At 32.5% G+C, this 22,576-nt stretch overlaps 2 protein-coding genes across 2 annotated transcripts; both read right to left on the bottom strand.

Moving 5' to 3' along the window:
* Positions 1 to 3,380: 3,380 nt before the first annotated feature.
* LOC134265685 (uncharacterized) lies at positions 3,381 to 11,038 on the bottom strand (the record flags this gene model as incomplete). Its single annotated transcript, XM_062747903.1, has 6 exons — positions 10,811 to 11,038; positions 6,630 to 6,702; positions 4,931 to 5,161; positions 4,428 to 4,679; positions 4,150 to 4,287; positions 3,381 to 3,518 (listed from the first exon to the last, which is right to left on the bottom strand). Coding segments are annotated over exons 1-6 (844 nt in total), but the record flags the coding sequence as incomplete, so codon positions are not given.
* A 3,204-nt stretch (positions 11,039 to 14,242) lies between these two features.
* On the bottom strand, positions 14,243 to 22,572 carry LOC134265684 (cell death abnormality protein 1-like; the record flags this gene model as incomplete). Its single annotated transcript, XM_062747901.1, has 11 exons — positions 14,243 to 16,165; positions 16,524 to 16,545; positions 16,779 to 16,857; positions 17,477 to 17,621; positions 17,766 to 17,906; positions 18,869 to 19,006; positions 20,580 to 20,720; positions 21,148 to 21,285; positions 21,721 to 21,858; positions 21,990 to 22,241; positions 22,428 to 22,572. Coding segments are annotated over 9 exons (1,242 nt in total), but the record flags the coding sequence as incomplete, so codon positions are not given.
* Between the last annotated feature and the right edge of the window lie 4 nt (positions 22,573 to 22,576).

Raw genomic sequence — 22,576 nt, 5'->3', positions numbered from 1 at the left:
GATACTGCTGATTAAGTAATAAATACACATTTTTCCTAAAGTTTTTATGCATTTACGAATTCAATTAAACCAAAAAAATGTTCATGAAAAGTTTGAATAAGACTAAATTTAACGTTTGCCGTCAGTTTGTAGAATTGTCGTTCGTATCGCTTTCAGTGTATGACGCTATACTAAAAATGAGTTCCATTACGAAAAACTTTCATGGTTCTTTATAATTTAGTTTTACATATGTACTTTGAACGAAATCTGATATTCAAAATAAGATTACTTTATCATTACATTTACTTACATTATGAAAATTAGATTAATTCAGGAGAAAATGACATGAACTATTTGTCGCGGATGTTTATGCATGTTTGCTGTTGAATATCATCGGAGTAAATCAGCCGACACAGTAGCCTCGCTTTCGTCTCTATGTAATGAACACAAATTACTGCGCATGTTAAATACGTGATGACCATGGGAGATTGAACATAGTTCAACTCCCAAAAAACAAGTTTGTCCCTTTAAATTCGCCCAAAAAGATTTTTGTTTAAGATATACCATTTACTTTGAATTCGACCCGTTTTAAATCCGCCCACGTCAGAGTAGGGCTAAAGAGGCGAAAATGAAACGGGGGCGAAAATTTCCCTGTATACAGTATCGTAGATAATTCTTGCCATGAAATAATTATTCTTCAACCACGATATCTTAAGTATGAAAGTAAAAACGTTAAATCCTTACCATCAAAAAGATAAATCCTTTCACATCGGATTACAATGAAAACTGAACGATAAGTGAACGGTGAACGCAAAGTAAACGGAACGAAGAACGAACGGTGAACGGTGAACGTGAGTGCACGGTGAACGCAAAACTGTGAACAGAGAGCTAACGGAGTATAAAGAGCTAAAAGAACGGTGAACGCAGGCTAAACGAACGGTGAACGAACGGTGAGCGAACGGAAAAATGGGAAAGTAGAACGTTTCAGGGACTGTACCACAGTTGTAAAAACAAAATATTATATATTTCCGTGCCATTGCGATTCCGTGTAAAATAACCTATTTTCCTTCAGCATGTTCACACGGTTCACACGAAGTCCTTGTTTTTGTCCTGTCAGTCAAAATTTTTCGACACAGTGAAGGACGGTGTGAAAATCTAGTTTCACCAAACATGCCGAAGTCAAAGAGACTTAGTATTTCAAAGTAGTTTTAACATTTTTTCCTATAATTTCTACATCCGATTTTTGCATTACTGCAGAAAAATGTGAATAAATAAGTGGAATATATACATTTAAGGTTTAAGTTTGAAATTGAATTTGAAACATAATCCCAGCCAATATAAAATACTACTTTCGGCACATGTTTATTTTTGTGCAAATTTATTTGCTCATTATATTTTTTATAAATGAAACAAAGGCGAAGCCTAATAAAAAAAAATAGACTAAATATACGGATCAGACACGAATTATGAACACTTTTTATGTCAGTGACCTTGAACTTGAATAAATGAACTTTGTTCAAAGTCAGGACACAACCTCAGATCATAAGCAATGTTTGTGTGAAGTGAAAGATTCAACTTTTTCCATAACAAAGAAAGATATTGACCGGGCACAAATTATAATATTTTTCTTCCAGTGACCTTAAACTTCCTCAAATGACCTTGACCCAAGGTCATGACACATCCTTAGATCATGAGCGATCTTTGTCTGAAATGAGAACTTACCAAGTTTATCCATAAGAAAGATATTGACCAGACACGAATTATGAAATTTTTCTTCCAGTAACTTTGAACTTACCCAAATGACCTTGAACTAAGGTCATGACACATCCTTATGTCAGTTGCATCCTTTGTGTAAAATGAGAACCGACCAATTTTATCCATAAGAAAGATATAGACCAGAAACAAATTATGAAATTTTTCTTCCAGTGACTTTGAACTTTTCCAAATGACATTGGGTCAAGATCATGACACACCCTTGGGTCATGGGCAATCTTTGTGTGAAATGACAACCTACCAAACTTATCCATAAGAAAGATATCGACCGGACACGAATTATGAATTTTTTCTTCCAGTGACCATAAACTTCCCTAAATGACCTTTACCCAAGGTTATGACACATCCTTAGGTCAGGAGGAATCTTTGTGTGAAATGAGAACCTACTATGTTTTAACCATAAGATATGGACTGGACATAAATTATGAAATTTTTCTTCCAGTGACCTTGAATTCCCCAAATGACCTCGGTTCGAAGATCATGACACATCCTTATGTCAGGAGAAATCATTGTGTGAGATTAGAATCTACCAAGTTCATCCATAAGAAAGACATAGACCAGATACAAATTATGAAATTTTTCCTCCAGTGACCTTGAACTTCCATAAATGTCCTTGGGTTAAAGTCATGACACACCCATAGGTTGTAAGCAATCTTTATGTGAAATTAGAAACTATAAAGTTTCTCCATAAAAAAATGTATGGACCGGACACGAATTATGAAATTTTTTTCCAGTGACCTTGAACTTCCCCATATGACCTTGGATCAAGATCATGAAACAACCTCAGGTCAGGAGAAATCTTTGTGTGAAATTTGAACCTACCAAGTTTATCCATAAAGAAAGATATGGACCGGACACGAATTATTAATTTTTTTCTTCCTGTGACCTTGAACTTCCCCAAATGACCTTGGGTCAAGATCATGACACAGCCTTAGGTCAGGAAGAATCTTTGTGTGAATTTAGAAGCTACCAAGTTTATCCATAAGAATGATTTGGACCGGACAGAAGTTATGAAATTTTTCTTCCAGTGAACTTGAACTTCCTCAAATGACCTTGGTTAAAGAACATGACACACCCTTATGTCATTTGCAACCTTTGTGTGAAATTAGAACCTACAAAATCTACCCATAAAAAAAGATATGGACTGGACACGAATTATGGTTCTTTTTTCTTCCAGTGACCTTTAATCTTCCTCAAATGAACTTGGGTCAAGGTCATGACACACCATTAGGTCATGGGCAATCTTTGTATGAAGTAGTAGATTCTAATGTTTCTCCGTAAGAAAGATATGGACCGGACACGTTTGCACAGACAGACGGACAAGGTGATTCCTACCCCACCCCACCCCCACTCCCCAAACTTCGTTTGCGGGGGGTATAAAAAATATAGTCTTAAATCCAAATAAGGAAATTCACAGGCTTTAAAATCATCCTACTCTTTATTCAATTTTCCTATTAAACATTCAAAAACTCAGGATTTCCATGTCAACGTAGACGCCTTAAAATTTACTGGTCTGAAGGCTTTAACTCTTAACATTACAGTTAACATAATTTTGCATTTATTTACAACTAATGAAAAACAATTAGAAAAAAAAATCATTTTCGTATAAAATCAATGACAAGCCTCACCATTCTGACATTTCTCGCCCTCCACTCCTACGTCACATCCGTTCAGGCACGTTCCGTTGACATGGTTACATGTAATCCCGTCACTACAGTTACCACACATAAATGAACACTCCAGACCGTACCTCTGAATGTCACATACTGAAAGGACCAATAAAACAACCAAGAATAAGAGCAAAATTTTCATTTCATACATGTAAAAAATAACGCATATTTACTACATTATTAATTCTACACTGTAAAGGTTTTCAAAAGATCGTCACATTATCAGAATTCAAGACTGACGATGAGTGTGCGGTATTGGAGTGCTGAATAATGAAAACATTATAATGAATTTTTTCCATAAAAATTTAGTATCTTCAATAAAATACGTGCTTTTTTCTCACTAATAAAAGTGATTACTGTCTATTTTAATTGAGGTTAATGGAGAGTGTGCAAAAAATATTCTTTTTTTGGAAAATCTGCATCTTTGTTTTCGATACAGCAATATACCCTATTTTGTTTAAATTTTAGTTAAAACATTCCAACGGCATAAATTGGCTTTGTTCAAACAAGTCTTACAAGAACAGACGGGGCCTTTATATCCAAGTTCACACGGCGGGTGTGACCGGTCGGCAGGGGATGCTCACTCCTCCATGGCACCTGATCCCACCTCTGATGTTTCGGAGGTCCATGTTTGCTCTGCTCTTATTTTGTATATTGTTTAATGGAATTTGAGATTGAATACTGTTCGTTAACTCCATATCCTTCATTGATATGCTTATTCGCTGACCTTGATTACACATAAGCCCTTGATACCCCTGTATACAACCCAGACATTCTCCTGTAGTGATGGTACATCTTCGTTCCTGACAGTTCGCTGAACATGGCTGATCACAGTTTTCTCCATAAAAGGTTGGATCAGAACATCCTGAAGAGAATATAGATCTATTTACTGCTAGGAAATACAGCGATCATTTTGATATACCGGTACATGTATTACTATATATTATTTTGATGTATGATTAATATCCGAAAAATGGACATTAAACTAGCCTAAACAGTGCTCACCAATAACTTCCAATTCACACAGTTCGTTAAATGCATATGTAGAATAGAAAGTTGGATATGTCACATCCAGTCTCCTCTCGTTGTAGTATATAACATAACGTCCATGTACAGGACAGCTAATTGTCTGGTTCTCTGTCGGTGTTCTGTCTACTTGTTGTAACTCATGGAAACAAAGATGGCCGTCCTGCTTTCTTGTGGTATTGGAAACGTAGACAAAAAAGCCAGCGAAGCGATCGTAGTAATAACCAGGACCTTGAAACAAAATATGTAGCTGTAACTCAGAGGGAAAAAAGATCGTAGAGGCACCAGGACATGAAACAATCATGATTAAAGTTCTAAGGGTTTTGCTTCTCATGGTCAACAATACTAATTAATGTCATCTTTTTTAAGGCAACTTAGCTACATTTTGCAAATCTAGGATTTGGTTAGGAGGGGTTACCGTGTTAAATGTACACGTAAAGTACTTAACACACATCCCCATATATAATGTTTATACTACCTACTAGGTGCATTATCCGTTCTGTAGAAGATGTTGATGTAACTGATGCTGACCACACTCTCCAGATCTACTCTCCACTCTGCCGTTGATTGACTTGGTCCTGATTGTGTACACTGTCCTCCTGAAGCCCCGCGGTCTGAATATTGTCCGTCTACCGCCTTCGCTGCTCCCCATTCTATTGGCTTGTCAGGCCAGTTACTCTGTTGCCATGCTGGTTTATTCACAGCTAAGTTTTCTGTCGTAAAGTACATTCTATTTAGCATTACACCTCATTGTAAAACAGCAATATATTAATGCGCAGTCTCGGTTTCTAATTCACAAATATTTTTTTTTCTGACAAGTCGTAATAAGTTTCAGACGAGTTGGCATAAGCTTTCTGTGTATCTCCTGCAGAGCACTTAAGGATCACTTTATCCCCCCTCTCTCTAACACAACGCTCCTATGTAATATTTGCGGAAGGATAACTAACTCTTGCATCCATCATAATCATGTTAATTCAAGGATTTATTCCGTAAAATTCAATTTTGCTAAAATAATAAGACATATGGAAAACAATTCTTTACCGTATTATATTTTCTATATTTCATATATTAATTGATTATTAAAAATATATGAGAAAAAAATTTCTGTAAACAGTTAATTCCTGATTTATGAGATAAAATGTCTATGATAAATGTTGTGATTTAATGTATTTTATATATTTAGCTTGGGAATCACTAGTTTTAATAACATGAAATATTTACATTTGCAAATGTTTTCCTTTATATAACACTACTGAAAGCAATGCGTATCTATAACTGTATAAATACAGGTAGGGGGTTCAAGAGGTCATAGGTGTGCATATAGATAATCAATCGAGTAATTTCTTAGTGACGTCATAAAGGGTCGACGCGCGTTCAGTGGATAACATACATGCCGTTGGGTTTGAAAAATAATGCATTTCACACGAAAGTCACAATCAGTTAAATATAAAGTATGAAAAACTCACAAATGTAAAGATAAGTATTAAGGTATCATTTTAAAACATCTATCGGGCTATAAATGCGGGTTATTCATATCCCGATAGATGTTTAAAAATGATACCTTATTTCTTAAATAATTGTTGTTTAATATGAATTGTAATTCTTAATTAAATTTCTTTCAAATGCATGGTATTAATTTCCATGTTGAATTTTTAAACAAGGGAATAAGTGACTTTAACAAAAATGTCAGCCCAGGTACCAAGTAACTTTACTAATAGATATTTAAACAGTGACATGCCTTTTGATTTGATCTAAAGAAAATAGATATTTTGTATGAGTAAACATTCATGCATTTTTTAGATTCTGTGTATCTCCTGCAGATCACTTAAGGATCACTTTATCCGGTGGCTTTTTGTCCGTCCGTCTGTCACACATTATATCTCGAGAATTATAATATATCAATTTGATAGTTTGCCCACATACACTTGTGCCTTTTGTGTTTTCCGATGGTTTTTGACATAGTTATCCTTGAACTTGACCTACTTTTTAATATACACTGTAACTGCTTGTATCTTAATACGACTTCTTATTGTCAATTAAGAAGTAAACATATGCTATTTATAATGTGCACTTTTTGTCATAAAACATTTTGGGAGTGAAAAGTCACTGGACTAAGAAGGTGGGGATTGAACGCAGTAACTTGCGAAAAAAGTAGTTTAATTTAATTTTTTAAATCCTTACCATAAGATTTTGTACAACTCACAAGCAGAAATATCAGGGTAATGCCGACTACCATGTCCATCTTTCTTCTTTCCTATTCAAAATAAGTTTTCAAATATATGGAGATAATGAGCACAAGTAACACTCAAAAGTCCATAATTGAATTAGTTACACAGTCAAAGAACAAATGTTGCAGTCAAGCCTGTACGGGAAAGTAATTTGATACTTGTAAGTGGTAGGACTAAAGGTCATTGGCTCATAGAATATCAAAAACTCCCGTGCCATTATTAAGTGTGACCAAAAAAAATAAGCATTGCATAAGATATGCGCTTAAATATGCCTTTTTTCTACTGGGAAATGAAGAGAAATTTGTGTTATGTTTTGCTTGTTTAGGAAACATTGAAATGATAGTTCTATAACCAAACAACTTAATTTGATGTTGATAAGACTGAAAAGGAACGACAAAATTAATAAACTAATAAATTTTGTGTCAATACTCTTTTCAATTATATGGTGACTACACAGGAAAAATGTCCACATGTGTTGAACATATGTTAAACATGTGTTTAACATATATTTTTTACACATCTAAAACACATAAAAGGAGCACACATGTATAGGGTGTTTATTTTTACACATGTTAAACATATGTTTCACATGTGTTTAACATGTGTAAAAATAAACACATTGTATATTTATACATATGAAACATGTGTTAAACATGTGTTTTATATATGTTATACTTTATATGCGAATTATACATGTATGATATTACTGTTGTACTTATTTTCATTTTTATACTTTTTTCATGTCTGTCCACAAATGTGAATAATATGAAATGGGCAGCATATGTAAGTCAAATGAAATAGTTACATCTGTTCTCTTTCAATATTTATCACAAGGAAAAACACATTCTTGTACACATTTAAAAATCAGATATTTCTGCTTTAGATGAATATCCATTACATTCCAATGATCTATCTTCATGGGTTAAATATTTGAAAATTAATATCTTAAAATGCTTACACAACTTTTTTGATAAATCATTTTCATCAAGAGAAATAACTTATTTTTCAGTGTACTTTCTAAACAGGAAAGTATACAAACAAGTCAGTAGCATTTGTCGATACATATATTTTACATATTCTAAGTTGAGTACAATTATAAGATTTCCACAAAATGATTAAATAGTTAAACATGCATACATGTACAAATGAATAACATAATTACTCCATGTACTTTTTTATAATTTATATGATTTGACATGAAAGTGTCCAAATCAAAATTGAAATATAACATATAACATTTGTCATGTATTCTCTATTGTAAATTTATGAAAAATCCAGTTATTTGATATTACAGCATGCAAATAAGAATGAGAATTAAATCTTCACAGGTCATATGCAGACAAGATTGTGTACATCCTCCCAATTTCATATATTTTCTTGTTCTTTTTCCTTCTGTATCTTTCAGTTTTCTTCAGTTGTCCTCCCTCTTGATCTTCCATGAGCTTAACCATTATGAACTCTCTTTGAACTGTACCCAAAATGCAAATCCACCATTTCTCCCTTTCCTGAACAATTTCTTTGTGGCACAGAATGGTCTCTACAAAAATTTCAAAAGTAAAAATAAAACAATTCTTAAATTACAAAATCAATTCTACAAGTAATATTAAAGTTCAGCAAACAAATGTATGCCCAATTCACCAACAGAGATATGATAAGAGATAAAACTAATGTTATATATACTATACTAGGTGTTTTGTGGAAACCTATGATGTAATTTGCAAGACAATTACACTGTTGGAAGATTTGCTTCATAATAAAGTCATAAAAAGGCTAAAAAAGCATTTTTTTTATTTTGAAAATTAAATTTGGAATGTTCAAACAGTATTACTAATATTCATATCGCCGAAAATTAAGAAGATTCTGACACAAATATTTTATTTTTGGACAAAAATACTACAGAGAAGTAGACAGGCAGAAAAACAGACAGTGTGATTCCAGGATATCCCAAACGTTGTTTTGAAGATATCTTCTAAGCATAACTAAAACTTAATTAAACTACAAAACTACAACTACAAAAAAGAGAGAGTACATGTTTGTAGGTTCTTAATAGTCTTAATAAATATCTTACTTTTTACCAGAAACTATGTTCTCTAGTGTTGGAAAAAAATAATAAATGTCAGGTAATGAATACCGGTACATAATAGATGTAAATATCCAATGGATTAGCTAGCTGATGTACTTTCAACAATCAATTCATATGCACATGTACTTGTACCTTGAAAGTTGGATGTCACTGTTATTATTAATTTTTAACTGAAATTCAAAATCAATAACCCCCCCTTCCCCACTGAAGTCATTTACAGTAAAGTAAATTCTATTCATACTTTCCATATTTTAAAAGTGCACTGGATTAAAACTGTTTTATAATATAGAATAAAATTATTGTAGCATTGAGTTGGACTTATTATTTATGAAGTCGTACAAACAACAAATGTAGAATTATAAAGGAACCAAAAGAAATTACAATGTAACAAAAAATATTTTGTCATGAAGGAGACATTACAGATGTTTACTTTGATTTTTTATTGCAAGTAGTATTTATTTTTACCTTTAATATTGTGAAGATGCAATCTTCTGTCAAATCAGCTTTAGGATCAATCGCTAGTCTTATCAGCTTTGGGCTTTTTAGACGCAGCAATGTGACACTGAACTCAAGTTACTGCATGCATCTCTAGGCCATAAAAACAAACATTTGTCATTAAGTTGATGAAAGAATCGACTTGACAGCCATCTCAGCATACATAAACACCAACTGACAGTCACAATGGTTTCAAGGTTTCCACTTTCACTTTCATATCAGTCACAAAAGGAAAACCAATAATGCCTTTAAAAAATAGCCTAACATGTAATGTTTACGTTCATTCAGAAACAAATTTATCCAAAATTACTTACCTGTATACAAATTATAAAAAATAGTAATGCCTTTAGCCTAACATGTAACCGCTTACATTCACGGGCACTGGAAGTTAATATAAATAGTATAGTATGTGTATGTATATAAAAAGAAGGGTCTTTTTTATACATAAACATACTATATATTTACATTAACTTCTAGTGCCCGTGCTTACATTCAGTAAGAAACATTTTTCACCAAAATTACTTACAGATCACTATCGTTAGGTTTACGAAATGCATGACAAGTCACAATGATAAGAGTATTACATGCATATAGAAAGTTCATACGCACCTGTAACTATAATGAAATGATATTTAAACAATATGACTTAAAAGTCTTTTTAAAATTGTTTGGAGATCACTTACCTTTCCACGTCTGCTGCAGCAGTGACGTCAAAAATGACGTACATTTTCATCCGATAAAAGACAAAACCGGCCCGGAGACAATTACGGAATTATTCTAATTTTACTCAAGAAGTAATCCAAGCCCAAAAGATTTAAAATGAAAAGAAAATGAATTCATTCTTTATCAATTTTGTCTGATAAATGCATTATTACAGAAAATAAATTGTGAAAGTTTTTTTTAGAAGGGAAAGGGGGGGGGGGGTAAACAAAGTAAAACTTGACATGACTCATGAGTAAAATTTTACTAACATTTACAAATTCTTTTGAATTAATATACACACACATATGAGATAAAACTTAACATGTGTATAACATGTGTTTATGAATACACATATATTTTATGTAAATTAAACATGTATATTTCATCTGTATTTTTGCACACATATATTACATATATATAATACGTGTTATACATGTGTGGTGAAAAACATGTGTTTAACATATATATTATCTCACAGGTGTATAACATGTGTATATTATATATGTTTTACATATAAATGAAACACATATTTTACATGTGTTTATTTACACACATGTATTACATGCATAAAACATGTGTTGAACACATGTGAAACCAAACATATGTTTAACACATGTGGACATTTTTCCTGTGTAGATAAGACCAACTTAAACAGAAACATTATTTATATGTAACATTGATAGGAAATGTACTAGAATAGACCGACAATCCACCGTAGGTTTATTAAACGAGAGAGGTAGTCATCAATCTCGACAAAACAAATATTGTTTTACCGGATATTTGAATGGGAGGTGGATTCCTTCCATTTAATTAATAAAAAAATCTTAAATTGGTGTGATTTAAATAAAACTTACCTTATCATGCATACATCATACATTTTTCGGCAGTGTCCTTATCATGAAAAAGAACAAGTTTATAGGTTCATTGTCATTCCAATAAAACTAAGCGTTTTAAATACTACGTCGTCTTACAACTTCCTAGTTGGTTTATTTACATGTATAAGTAAAGTAAAATTATAAAGCACTTGTATGGAACGCCATCACTGCCTTATAGCATAAAACTATGCATTCATTATGTCAATCTATCATTACGTGATGTGAACATATCTTTACGATATGTCAATTTTTTATGGGGTAATGTAAGAATATCTTTACATCATGTCAATGCTGCATTACATGAAGTAAACACATTCTTCCATTATGTCGGCACTTTATAACTTGAAGACCAAAGTTCATTATATGAAGTTAAAATATGTTTACATTGTGTTAAAACTTTATTACGTGAAATGAATGTTTCTTTATATTATTTCCTTTCTTTAATATGTGAGGTCAAAATTGCATTACGATCGATTCTATGATTAAATTTATCATTACATTAAGTCAAAGTCCATTCCCTTTTGTGAGTGTATATTTCTATTATAACAAAGCATTATTACGTGATGTTAATGTATTTTTATTTTACGCCCAGGTCATCACAATGTGAGGTGAATACATCTTACCTTTATGTCAATGCTTTATTACGTGATGTAAAAGGGTTTATAACATAATGTGAACATATATTATGGAGACAGTCTCGGCGTTCCATATTATATCAACACTTTATTACATTATGTCAAAACTCCATTCTTTTATGTGGATATTTAATAAGAATATGTTAACTCTTTCTTATGTGATTTAAAACTATCTTTACATTGTGTTAATTCTTTATCATGTTGATTACAAATGTTCATTACGTGCTGTAAAATACATTTACATTATGTCAAAGTTGATAACCGTGTTTTCACGACTAGGAAGGAGGGGTCCTGATTAATTAGGACGAATTACAGACACATTATATGAGGGGGGGGCACCGGTCTGACTTCCTCTTTTTTCCAACATAATTTTCTCATAGAAAATGTTCATTGAAATTCAGCCCCACTTTTTGCTGAAGTGTAAGGGTAATGTAGTATATTTGGAATTTTTTTTTTAGGACTGATCGAAGTTGGACCCCCCCCCCCCCCTCCTCTTCACCCGAAATTGTTTTTTCTTTTTTGTTTAATTTTTTCTTTTTTTTTTTTTTTTTTTTTTTTTTTTTTTGCTTTTTCTTGTACGTTATTTTTTTCTGGCTGACAAACCTCCCCCAACTTTCAAAAACGATGCAACGTCACTGGAATTAGTCATTTTTCAACTATTACAGGACCAGAATTTTGTTACAAAAATCTACCAGTCCCTCACTTAAATCAATTGACCATGCCTTAGTAAACATGGGTTCATATCAGTAGCGATCTTGGGTTCTTGAAAAGAGTAGTATCGGGGGACGATATGGTGTCTAAGTTGGGGACCAGGGGGTGAAAGCCCGGAAGCTTTCAGGCTTTAGATTTTTTTATAAAACGTTTCAACTTTTATCAGTTATACTTTTGTGTAAAACTGATGCAATATCCTACAAAGTAAAATTAATTGATTAATTTCATGCATATTTTGGTCACTAAAGATGGGAGGGTGGTATTCCCCCTCTTCCCACCAACCAACCAGTGCACGTATGAAATACAATGTGTTTAGTAGACACTTTTTTTTTAAAGGAGGGTTAAAGACTGATAAAAAACTTAGGACAGTGTTTTGTAGTAAGATCAGAAGTTTCGGACTTTTCAAAATAATTCAAAATAAAAAGAAAAATATTGCTGCATGACACATACTATTATTTGCGATAATTATAACCAAAACCTTACGTCACACAATAAAGAGCTGAAATATTCTAAGATATGCTGACAAGAGGCTAAGCATTTTAGACACAATGTAAAGATACAATGGCATAACATAATAATGACTTGTCAAAAAGAAAGGGAAAATTGACACCATGTAATAGATTCCCGTCGTCATGTAGCATATTGATGACACAATATAGTAAAGAATTGGCCACATGTGACATTTTTTTCCACATCATGTAATGAAATTCTGACATCGTGTTATAGCGACTTGATATTGAATTAAAGATAAATTCACATCATGTAATGAACTACTTAGACGAAATAATAGAGAGTGCACATAATGTAATAATGAGTTGAAATTATATAAAAACACGTAAAATTGTTTCGACATAATGTCATAAAGAGCTGATATAATGCAAAGGAAGATTGGCGCAATGTAATTGAAGTGCGAGTTAATGCCATAAAGACTTAACATAATGTAATGGACAGTTGACATAACGCAGTAGTAGTGTGTGTAAATGTCATAAAGAGTTGACATAATGTAATGGAAAGTTGACACAATGCAATTGTAGTGTTCTGCTATAAGGCAGTGACGGCGTTCCATACACTTGTAACTAAACGATAGGTTCTCAACGGAATTCATCATTACAGGGACCAATGGGTGTAACTGGTTGACAAGGGATGCCTACTTCTCCGTGTAACTTTATCTTAGCTATAGGTCCGCATTGTAATTGTTGTTTATTTGAGATTGAATACCAACTGCACTGCTACCTTTATATTTCACAACCCGTGAAATAAAAAACTTTACTGAAAGACGGAAAGCTCGAAGTTCCGAACTTCTACTCGATATGTTTGATGAACAGAAAAAGTAAATTTACTTTGAAACATTTTCAGCCGTCATCAATACAGTATAAAAGACATTAGTTGATCAACGCTTTAGAATGTTGTTGCAACAATTATACCTTCTGTTTTCATCTTCTTTGTCATTAGCCTGTATTTTCTCAAAATAAGATGTTAGTAGGCGAATGGTCGTTGAAAGAAAGAGGGAAAACTCAGATGAAAAAAAAATTTGAATGAGCTTTTCTCTAAGTTGAATTAAATAAATAATACTGGCTGGTGATGGCTCAATAAAACCTTGTATTGTTTAACTCTACATGTACCTAAACATCAATGAAAAATCTTTTGGTGTGTATTAATACAAAGAGCATATAAAGTTTTCTAAATAGGCTGTATTTTATTATATAAAAAGATTGAAATAAAGGATTAAATTTAAACATCTACACAGCTAATTATACATGTACCACGTATGTGTAACCCATGCTTGCAAATAATATAATTACCTCGAGTTTCTAAACTTGTTTCTAATTGTCTTTTAAAAATTTACGGCTTCTTTTTTTTTTTACTTTGGCAACTTAATATTTTTCCGAAAAGGATTATACAGGCAAAACCATCATTTGGTATCTTATACAAATGCCTGGTAAGGTACGTCCCTTTTTGCGAGTTAACTTGAAAAAGAAGCAATACTTCAATGACAAAATCTTGCAAAAAATTATATATTATTAAGGAACGTATCGTCCTTAAATATGATTCTCTTTTTAAAAAAAAATGTTTAATAGATGAAACACATGAAGATAACGAACAGTATTCAAAATCAAAAGTCCATAATACAATAGAAAATAGGATCAGAGCAAGTAAGGACCTCCAAAACATCGGAGGTGGGATCCGGTGCCATGGAGGAGTGAGCGTCCCCTGCTGACCGGTCACATCCGTAGTGTGCTCCTTGTCATCATCGGGAAATAACGGGAAAATCCGTCTTCAATTCAGTGTATAAATAATGGACTAACAGTAAGTATGAAAAACCTCAGTCAGCATTTGACTCAATAATAAGTTGTATTTGCTGAAAAGGTCATTGTATCGATCATAAAACTTACGAAATACTTCCTGTTTAATTTTTGTACAACCTCCTTATCTTGATCATCGTAAAAAACGTTAAGTATATATAAGAAAAGTATCCAGTATTCTTACACCCACACATAAGGGCACATTTTGTTCCCAATTAATATTATTAATGAGCATTATGTTATTGAATGTCTCGTTTAAGTCACTCATTGTAGATTATATTTTCAGTTTGGTCCCGTTGTTACGGAAAATACCCAAAATCAGCTGTATGGATCATTCATTATTCCATATTCGGTGATCCCTGCAGACTACTCACACCCGCCGTGTGCTCCTTGTCGTGATCGGGAAATAAGGATAAAAATCGTCGTCAACAAGGTGTGAAAATAATTGAATAACAATTCTTATGAAAAACGTCAGTCAGCATTCTACCTCATGATAAATTGTATCTGCTAACAAGGTCATTGAATGGACTATAGAACCTAAAATGATAATTTCAAAGGAGACTGATTATATTCTTGTTTCATCAATATGTTTGTTTGTCAATAACTTACCTCCTTTTTAAAATAGCACAGAGATAGAGAATACCTTTGCGTATCAATCAACTGAGAGATATAAACTCCATAAGCAGGTGATCAAGGTATATTGCTGCTTAGGATATATACATTGATGAATGATGTTTCTGTCATCACTTTTATTAAAGAGCTTGGATTTTAGGTTAATATTAACGTCTTTTTAAGCAAGATATCTAAGTATGAAACGGATTTGTCAAACTCTGTTGTATCTTTTATCTCAATCTCACCAGGATGTATCAAATCGACGTAAGTATGGAAATATCTATTGTTATTTGACAATACGACAAATTGAAGGCCACAGCAAGTGTTTTCGTAACACATATAATATTTTGAATATATTCTGCTTCATATGAATACAAAAATATTTCTGCTTATTACAGGGAGTAATTGGTACACATGGGAACTCCAATATATTGTTGGAATATCTGGTCTCCAAAAATAACATAAATATTGTGAATCAGAAACACAAGCTTCTTTTTGATGTCAACTTCAGAGTACTTGTGTGTACAATCAATCAACAGAAATCAGGAGCAGAGCAAATTGGGACCTCTAGTACATGTAAGGACCTCTTAAACATATGATGAATGGATTTTCAGGCGCTAGTGAGGACCGGAGTGATCTTACCTTAGCGACCGTTCACATCCGCCGTATAACACATAATAAGTTAAGATCCATTGTTATTTGAAAAAAAACATTATTTGGGGGGGTCAATTACAAATATGCTTCTGATAGGGAAATTTTGCGGTTCATTATATCAAGTATACTTTATAGTTGTCTATGCTGAAGTACTGTTTTGAATTTTAAACCTCAAGATAAGATCAACATTTTAAAAATACGTAATAAACAAACTCAAATATGCATGCATGGCTGCAGTATGTTGCAAAACATAGGAGTGTGTTGTTCATGCTGTTCATATCACTTTGTAATTCCAACATCGGCCCCCCTACTTCAGAAAATCGTCTTGTATTTTATCAACAGCCTCGGTATAATGAGAAAGTTCTTCGTATGTGTTTGCTTTATCTAGAACTCCTAGGTCTGTATAATCGGATCCGTCTCTAGTATGAAAAATATGAAGCGAATTTTAAGAATATTGATAAAGATATCAGATATATGAAGAGAGTTTTAGGAATATTGATAAGGTTGTCGATTGAAATTATAAAAGGTACTGTAAAATCACATGTTTTCGTGGGGTCAAATTTTCCGGGTTTGAGTAAAAACTCTTGGTTTGTGGGGATTGAAATTTGTGGATAAATAATTGTTTAGTGGTTATGTATGATGCATTTTATATTTCAAGGTGGACATGAATTTATGGGTCTCTTTATACCTCGAAAACAACTAAAATTTAATCCACACAAAAATTGTGATTTCACAGTACACATCAAGTTTGAAAGAAAATTGAAAAAAAATAAATACCCTTCACCAGTTGTTGATTTTCCTGGAAAATATAAAAGCAATTGAATTTTAAAACCTCTGTTGTTATTTATCCTTGTGTAGAATGACATATAACTCATTGCTGGGGAAATACTTGAAAAGTATTTTTTTAAAAACTTATAAAAAGTAAAGGTGTTTAATCATTACATCCATTCATGAAATATTAATTTACTGGTTTGAAAAATTAATGCATAAATGACATTTTGAGATTTTGGCTCCAGAAACATTTTATCAGACCTGTACTTCCAGGAGCAACCACGTTCTTCATCTTGATCTTTGATGTGTTTTGCTTTAAGGAGAAATAAAGACAATCTATCTTATGAAATAAATTTTAAAAATAAATAAACATGGGTAATCAAATAATATTCGATTTCTTTATTGTTTATATTATATCAGATTAAAACCTACCTTTTCAGTTTCAGCTAAATATAAAAATAGCATTTTATATGGTTTTAAGTTAAAAAATGTCTATGTAATAGATCGAAAATATAAATATCAATATAGATATTTTTTATTTGGTTTCTTTAAATGTATTTTAAAAATAATGCTTTGTGTTGTCGTTGTTTCATATAATTTGATAAGCTGCAAAATGAGTTTTCGAATTACCTACTTAAAAACATATGACAGTAGTACATGCAAACATTGTGCACAATCAGGCTCTTTCAAACTCTATTTATTCTTAAAGGCGAATAGACACAAATTTGAAGTTCATATTTTCTCAAATTTTTTGTATAATATTACGAGATATATTTTGTGATATCATTACAATTATTAGTATTTAAATATTAACTTCAAATCTGTGTCTATGCACCTTTAAAATAACCTTTGTTAGTACATGTATTACTGGGGATACTGAATTGACTTTACTGATAATCAGGATCAAGAACTGAGAGTTTTTTTTCCCAAAAAAGCGTTGATTCCAGCATTTTATTTACATATACGTACCATTTTTCCTCTTCCATATGATAAAGTTAAGAATACTTCCGGTCAGAACAAGGAATAAAGAAATCACAATGCTTATAATGATACTAGTAGTGTTGGTTTCACAGGTGTCACAGGCAGTTCTGCTAAGTACAGATCCTGTAATTTGAAGCTTTTTTTTAATCATTGGATGTATATTTAATTGAAGTGCATTTTTAAAGTTCTGATGCATAACGTTATGATGACAAGCATTGGAAAAAAAATCTCAAATTCCATATACTTGTGCAAAACAATATGTAACACCTTCATTACAAAGAGATCCTTGTAACCCCTCTATACAGCCCTCATCACAAACACCGGTTATGACGTCACATGTTTTGTTTCCACCACAATAAGCCTTACAGTTTTCCTTGCAGTTTATTCCAAAGTATCCTGGAGAGCACTCTGGTAAACAAACAAGAGGCCCATGGGCCTTAAAAGTCACTTGAGCATTATGCAACAACTTTCCAGTGATTGAAATTGATTCATGTCCTATGACCAGATGCTATGGCATTCACAATTTTGAAAGAGGCACAATTGATCATCATAACTATACACTTAGCAGTTGCTTAGTTTGGTTACTTAATACCTATAAGCAGGGTAGGAGAACAAAAATGCATTTCAACTAATCAGTAATATTCAGCAATAATCAGTAGTACCCCTACCACACATGAACCCCTTAGGCCTAGATCCACACATTGAATATTTTTTGAAAAGGCATTCTTGCTTTTCAATGCTGATTACAATCATGCCAACAGTTTGACTGCTTGATGTCCAGAAGTAAAGAAGATTTTTAAAGATTGCATTAATTTTAGTGGTTTTGGTCCCACCCCTCAGGCTCCAGAGGGGCAGGGATCATGAAATTCACAGTTTTTGTTCCCCTTTACCCATAGATGCTTTTTTCCAAATTTGGTTGGAATTGGTTCATTGGTTGCATAGAAGTAGCTGAAAATGTTCAAATGTTAACGCACGACGCACAACGCACGGCGACGGACGAAAACAGATAGCAATAGGTCACCTGAGTTTACTCAGGTGACCTAAAAAGATTGATATAATTATGATAAAATCAAAATAACAAGAAAATGAAGTTTTAAGGGTATAATACTCATTAATGTTATTCTTTTTTTAAATCCTACATTTCTAGCAATCTAGAAAAATCATAAGATATCATTTCTATTCAGCATCAGGTCATTTTTTTGTGTTGCGTGTATTCATTTTAATGAAAAGTACACTTTTATTTTACAAAAAATAAAAAAAATTGCACCTCCACACAAATATTTCTTTATACTCTTTTCTAAAAGTATTGTTTCTAATTTGTTTTTTATTTTCCTGTAAATTCTTACTTACACTAAGGCAGAAAAAGGTACCTGTCGAACATGTCGCCCCATGAAATCCAGGAGAACACCCCTTTTCACAAGTTCCATTCACGTGGTGACAATATGATCCATTGAGACAGTGTCCACAGATCTGATGGCAGTCATCGCCATACATACCTCCCTCACATTCTTATAAATCATCAGCAGGCATTATATCATTATATAATGATAGCAGGGAAATTGAAAAAATAAAAAGTTTAATTAATGGGAAAGAACAGTATTTATGGACGGTATTGTCATATTCAGAAAATAAGTTTGGTTGTCATCTCCCGTCATACTGGCTTGAAATAGCCGAGTCAATTTTTTTTGAATTTCAGAACACTACAACTTTTTTTTCCTTTTTCCCTCTTATCCCTAAACGAATATGTTAAAATTATCAGTGTGGAAAATTTCCCGCCTACCTACCGACCCATTAATTTTTACCTTGAGCGCGAAAAAAAAGCAGGTTTTCTGTTATTTTTCCGGCCATCTACATTTTTCAAATTTGCTAGCCTAAATTAGAAAAAGGAAACCTTTTTTATTGGTACAGAATATTTAAACTTTTAAAGAATTTTCTTTCTTTCTTTTAAGACAAGTAAAAAATGATAAAATTTTAAGGTTTGGACATTTTTGACCATGTAAACAATTAATCCCGTCCATGGCAAAGATTTTAAGCATTTCTAGACAAATTGATATTTAGATCTCAATGCATTATTTAGTATTTCTTGTAATTTTTGTATATACCAATGTATATATATTCTGAAGGCAGGTATTGTGTAGTTTCTGAAAATGATTAAAAAAATATAAGTTCAGTTGCCATGGCAACGAAATACACCATAATCATGCTGGAATATTCATTTATTCAAGAATAAGTTTCATTCTTTTTTTTCAGTTTAATTCTATTTATTATTTTTTGCTAAGTTAAAAATATCAAAAATAATTTATTGTTGTGTGGAAAATTATAAGTAAAATGTAAATCTTTTACAAACCAATTTTAAGTATCTTGAGGCGATGGGTAGGGTTTGGGAGGTAATCACCAGAATTTAGCATTTTAACATAAAACGTGTTACCCCTGCATAGATTTGAAAATGGCAAAATCGCTCAAGTAATGTGCAAAGTTTAACTCAAACTAGCAAAAAACTGGTACAACCAATAAAAACAATTTCCGTAAAATATTTAATTGTAATTATTTTCTCTTTCCAAAAGTGCAAGATTTATTCTGATATTTGCAGTATTGATGAATTTATGACTGTTTTTTTTTTACACTATACTCATTTTTCAAGTCAGATGCGTAGAAATGCGTATATGCCATGTAAGGGGTTAAACTGTTCAAATTAGTAAATGGTTTTTAGTACGAAAGTATTGCAATGGACAATACTAAGTATTAAACACATACTTTTCAGGCAATACACTTGATATCAGAGAAAACATATGAAAAATGTCTTCAGCAACGAGTTCTCCTTTACTTAACATACATCAGGCCCGAAAAGCATAAATTGACATACTTACATGTAAGTCCAAATTATAAATTTCAATACATGTATTTTAATTTTCATTAGCCGTTTTAACTTAAAAATTGAGTATAACACATATTTTCAAACACGTTATGACAATTGTATTTTCTTATCAACATTTTTTTAGAGTTATATCGATTTTAGATTAGGTCTTTGGGCCAGGAATATATTTATCAAGGTATTTATCCCTTCAATATCCCTTGACTTACTCTGTGTACATCTGGGTGTCTCCCAACCTGGCTTACATTTCCCCATACACTCCCCTGTAAACAGGTCACATCTGTTTGTAACAAAGCAATTCTCACTGCATCTCTGACCGCAATTCTTTCCATAAAACCCCACAGAACATTCTGTGCAGAATGAAGAGGTAATTTATAAGCATATTAAATCTGTTAACACATAATCAGATTTTTAGTCTAAAATAGTTCATGAAGTGAAATCCTCGGCTAGTAGTATATCTTCTGACTGATTTATTTATTAAAATTTCGATTGAAATATTATACATTTCTGGTATCTAAACAATTATTTGATACGTATGTTTTTTAATAGTGTAAAATTTCATATGATAGACACTGTAAAGAAACATTGATACACAAAGCACGATTTTTGAAAAGGTATAATTTTTGGTACTTGCTAAGCTCTTTCAAGAACTTGAATCATTTAATCATCTGCTTGAGAAGATTTTCTTTTCAGTTTAAATTTCTTTTGTTTGTAAACCTAATTATACATTGTATATTTGCGTGTTATATTTTTTTCAATATAAAGGTAGAGTTATACCAGTCTGACATTTCTCCCCTGTCACCCCCTCACTACATCCACTTATACATTCCCCGGTCACGTGGTGACAGGGGTCGCCATCACTGCAGTTACCACATAATAAAACGCAGCCAAGCCCATAACTATACTGATTACAGGCTATAAATATAAGGAAAGTACCATTGGAGTATGATTTCATATAAACATATTTACTTCAAAAATGTTTTTTTTAAGATATGCACTTTTGTTTGGTACTAATGTATTCATGTAAATAAACACATGGTGCATGAATTCAGAAAACATAAAGAAAGAAAAACATCCTTTATCTAATTAAGGAGAACACATTGTTTCCTTAACGTTTTTTACGTACAAATTAAAAAAAACTTTGAAGAAATCTTTAATTTTCTCTATCATAAAATATTGAGTTTAATTAAAGTTGAGGCGTGGTGAATCTTTAACATTTGCCTTGAAATGAAATTTGAGTGGATAACGAACGGTATTCAAGCTCAAAAGGTCATTAAACAATTATATTAAATTGGAGTAGAGTAAACAAGAATTTTCAAAACCAAAAATAAACATACCACAAAAACGTACCTTGACTGCAGCGAGTTCCTTGATAGCCCGGTACACAGCCCAGACAATGGCCGGTGGTGATGTTACACCTCTGCTCTTGACATTTGTCAGGACATGTTTGGTTACAATCCTCTCCATACACCCCATTGTTTAAGCACCCTTATTTATAACATTAGGACAACTTTATTTGTCGATAGATTTTTTTTATACTTTTGAAAAAGTAGTCAAATACTTCAAGTTATTAGTGTTTTAAAACTATTGAAAAACATTTGATAATATTAGTAGCATACCATAAACTTCCAATTCACATAGTTCATTGTATGCAAATGTAGAATAGAAACTTGGATATGTCACATTCGGATTCCTCTCGTTGTAGTATATGACGTAACGTCCATGTACAGGACAGTTTATTGTCTGGTTCTCTGTCGGTGTTCTGTCCACTTGTTGTAACTCATGGAAACAAAGATGGCCGTCCTGCCTTCTTGTGGTATTAGAAATATACACAAAAAATCCAGCAAAGCGACCATAGTAAAGGCCGGGACCTAGAAATACAATAAAGAGTTGTAATTCAGGAAAGAAATCACATAGGCACCAGGACACAAACCAATCTTGAAAAGGATAAGGGGCTGTGTTATTCAGGGTCAAGGATATTGCTAAGAAAGGTTTACATGAATCATCATCCTGGAGAACTACCCCCTAAATAAATAAATGAATTTAGTTTTCCTCACTGGGATAGTTCCCTGTCCTGTAGAAGATGTTGATGTGGCTGATGCTGACCACATTCTCTGAATCAACTCTCCACTCAGCTGTTCGCCTATCGTTGGCTGATATTGTGCACTGCCCTCCCAAGGCTCTACGGTCAGAGTATTGTCCATCT

Source organism: Saccostrea cucullata, unplaced genomic scaffold (genome assembly GCF_032062105.1).
Source record: "Saccostrea cucullata isolate Sc308-1 unplaced genomic scaffold, CSIRO_AGI_Scuc_v1 ctg10486, whole genome shotgun sequence".
NCBI lineage: Eukaryota > Metazoa > Mollusca > Bivalvia > Ostreida > Ostreidae > Saccostrea > Saccostrea cuccullata.
The sequence above is the reverse complement of the archived record's forward strand: the minus strand, read 5'-3'. Positions and strand labels throughout refer to the sequence as shown.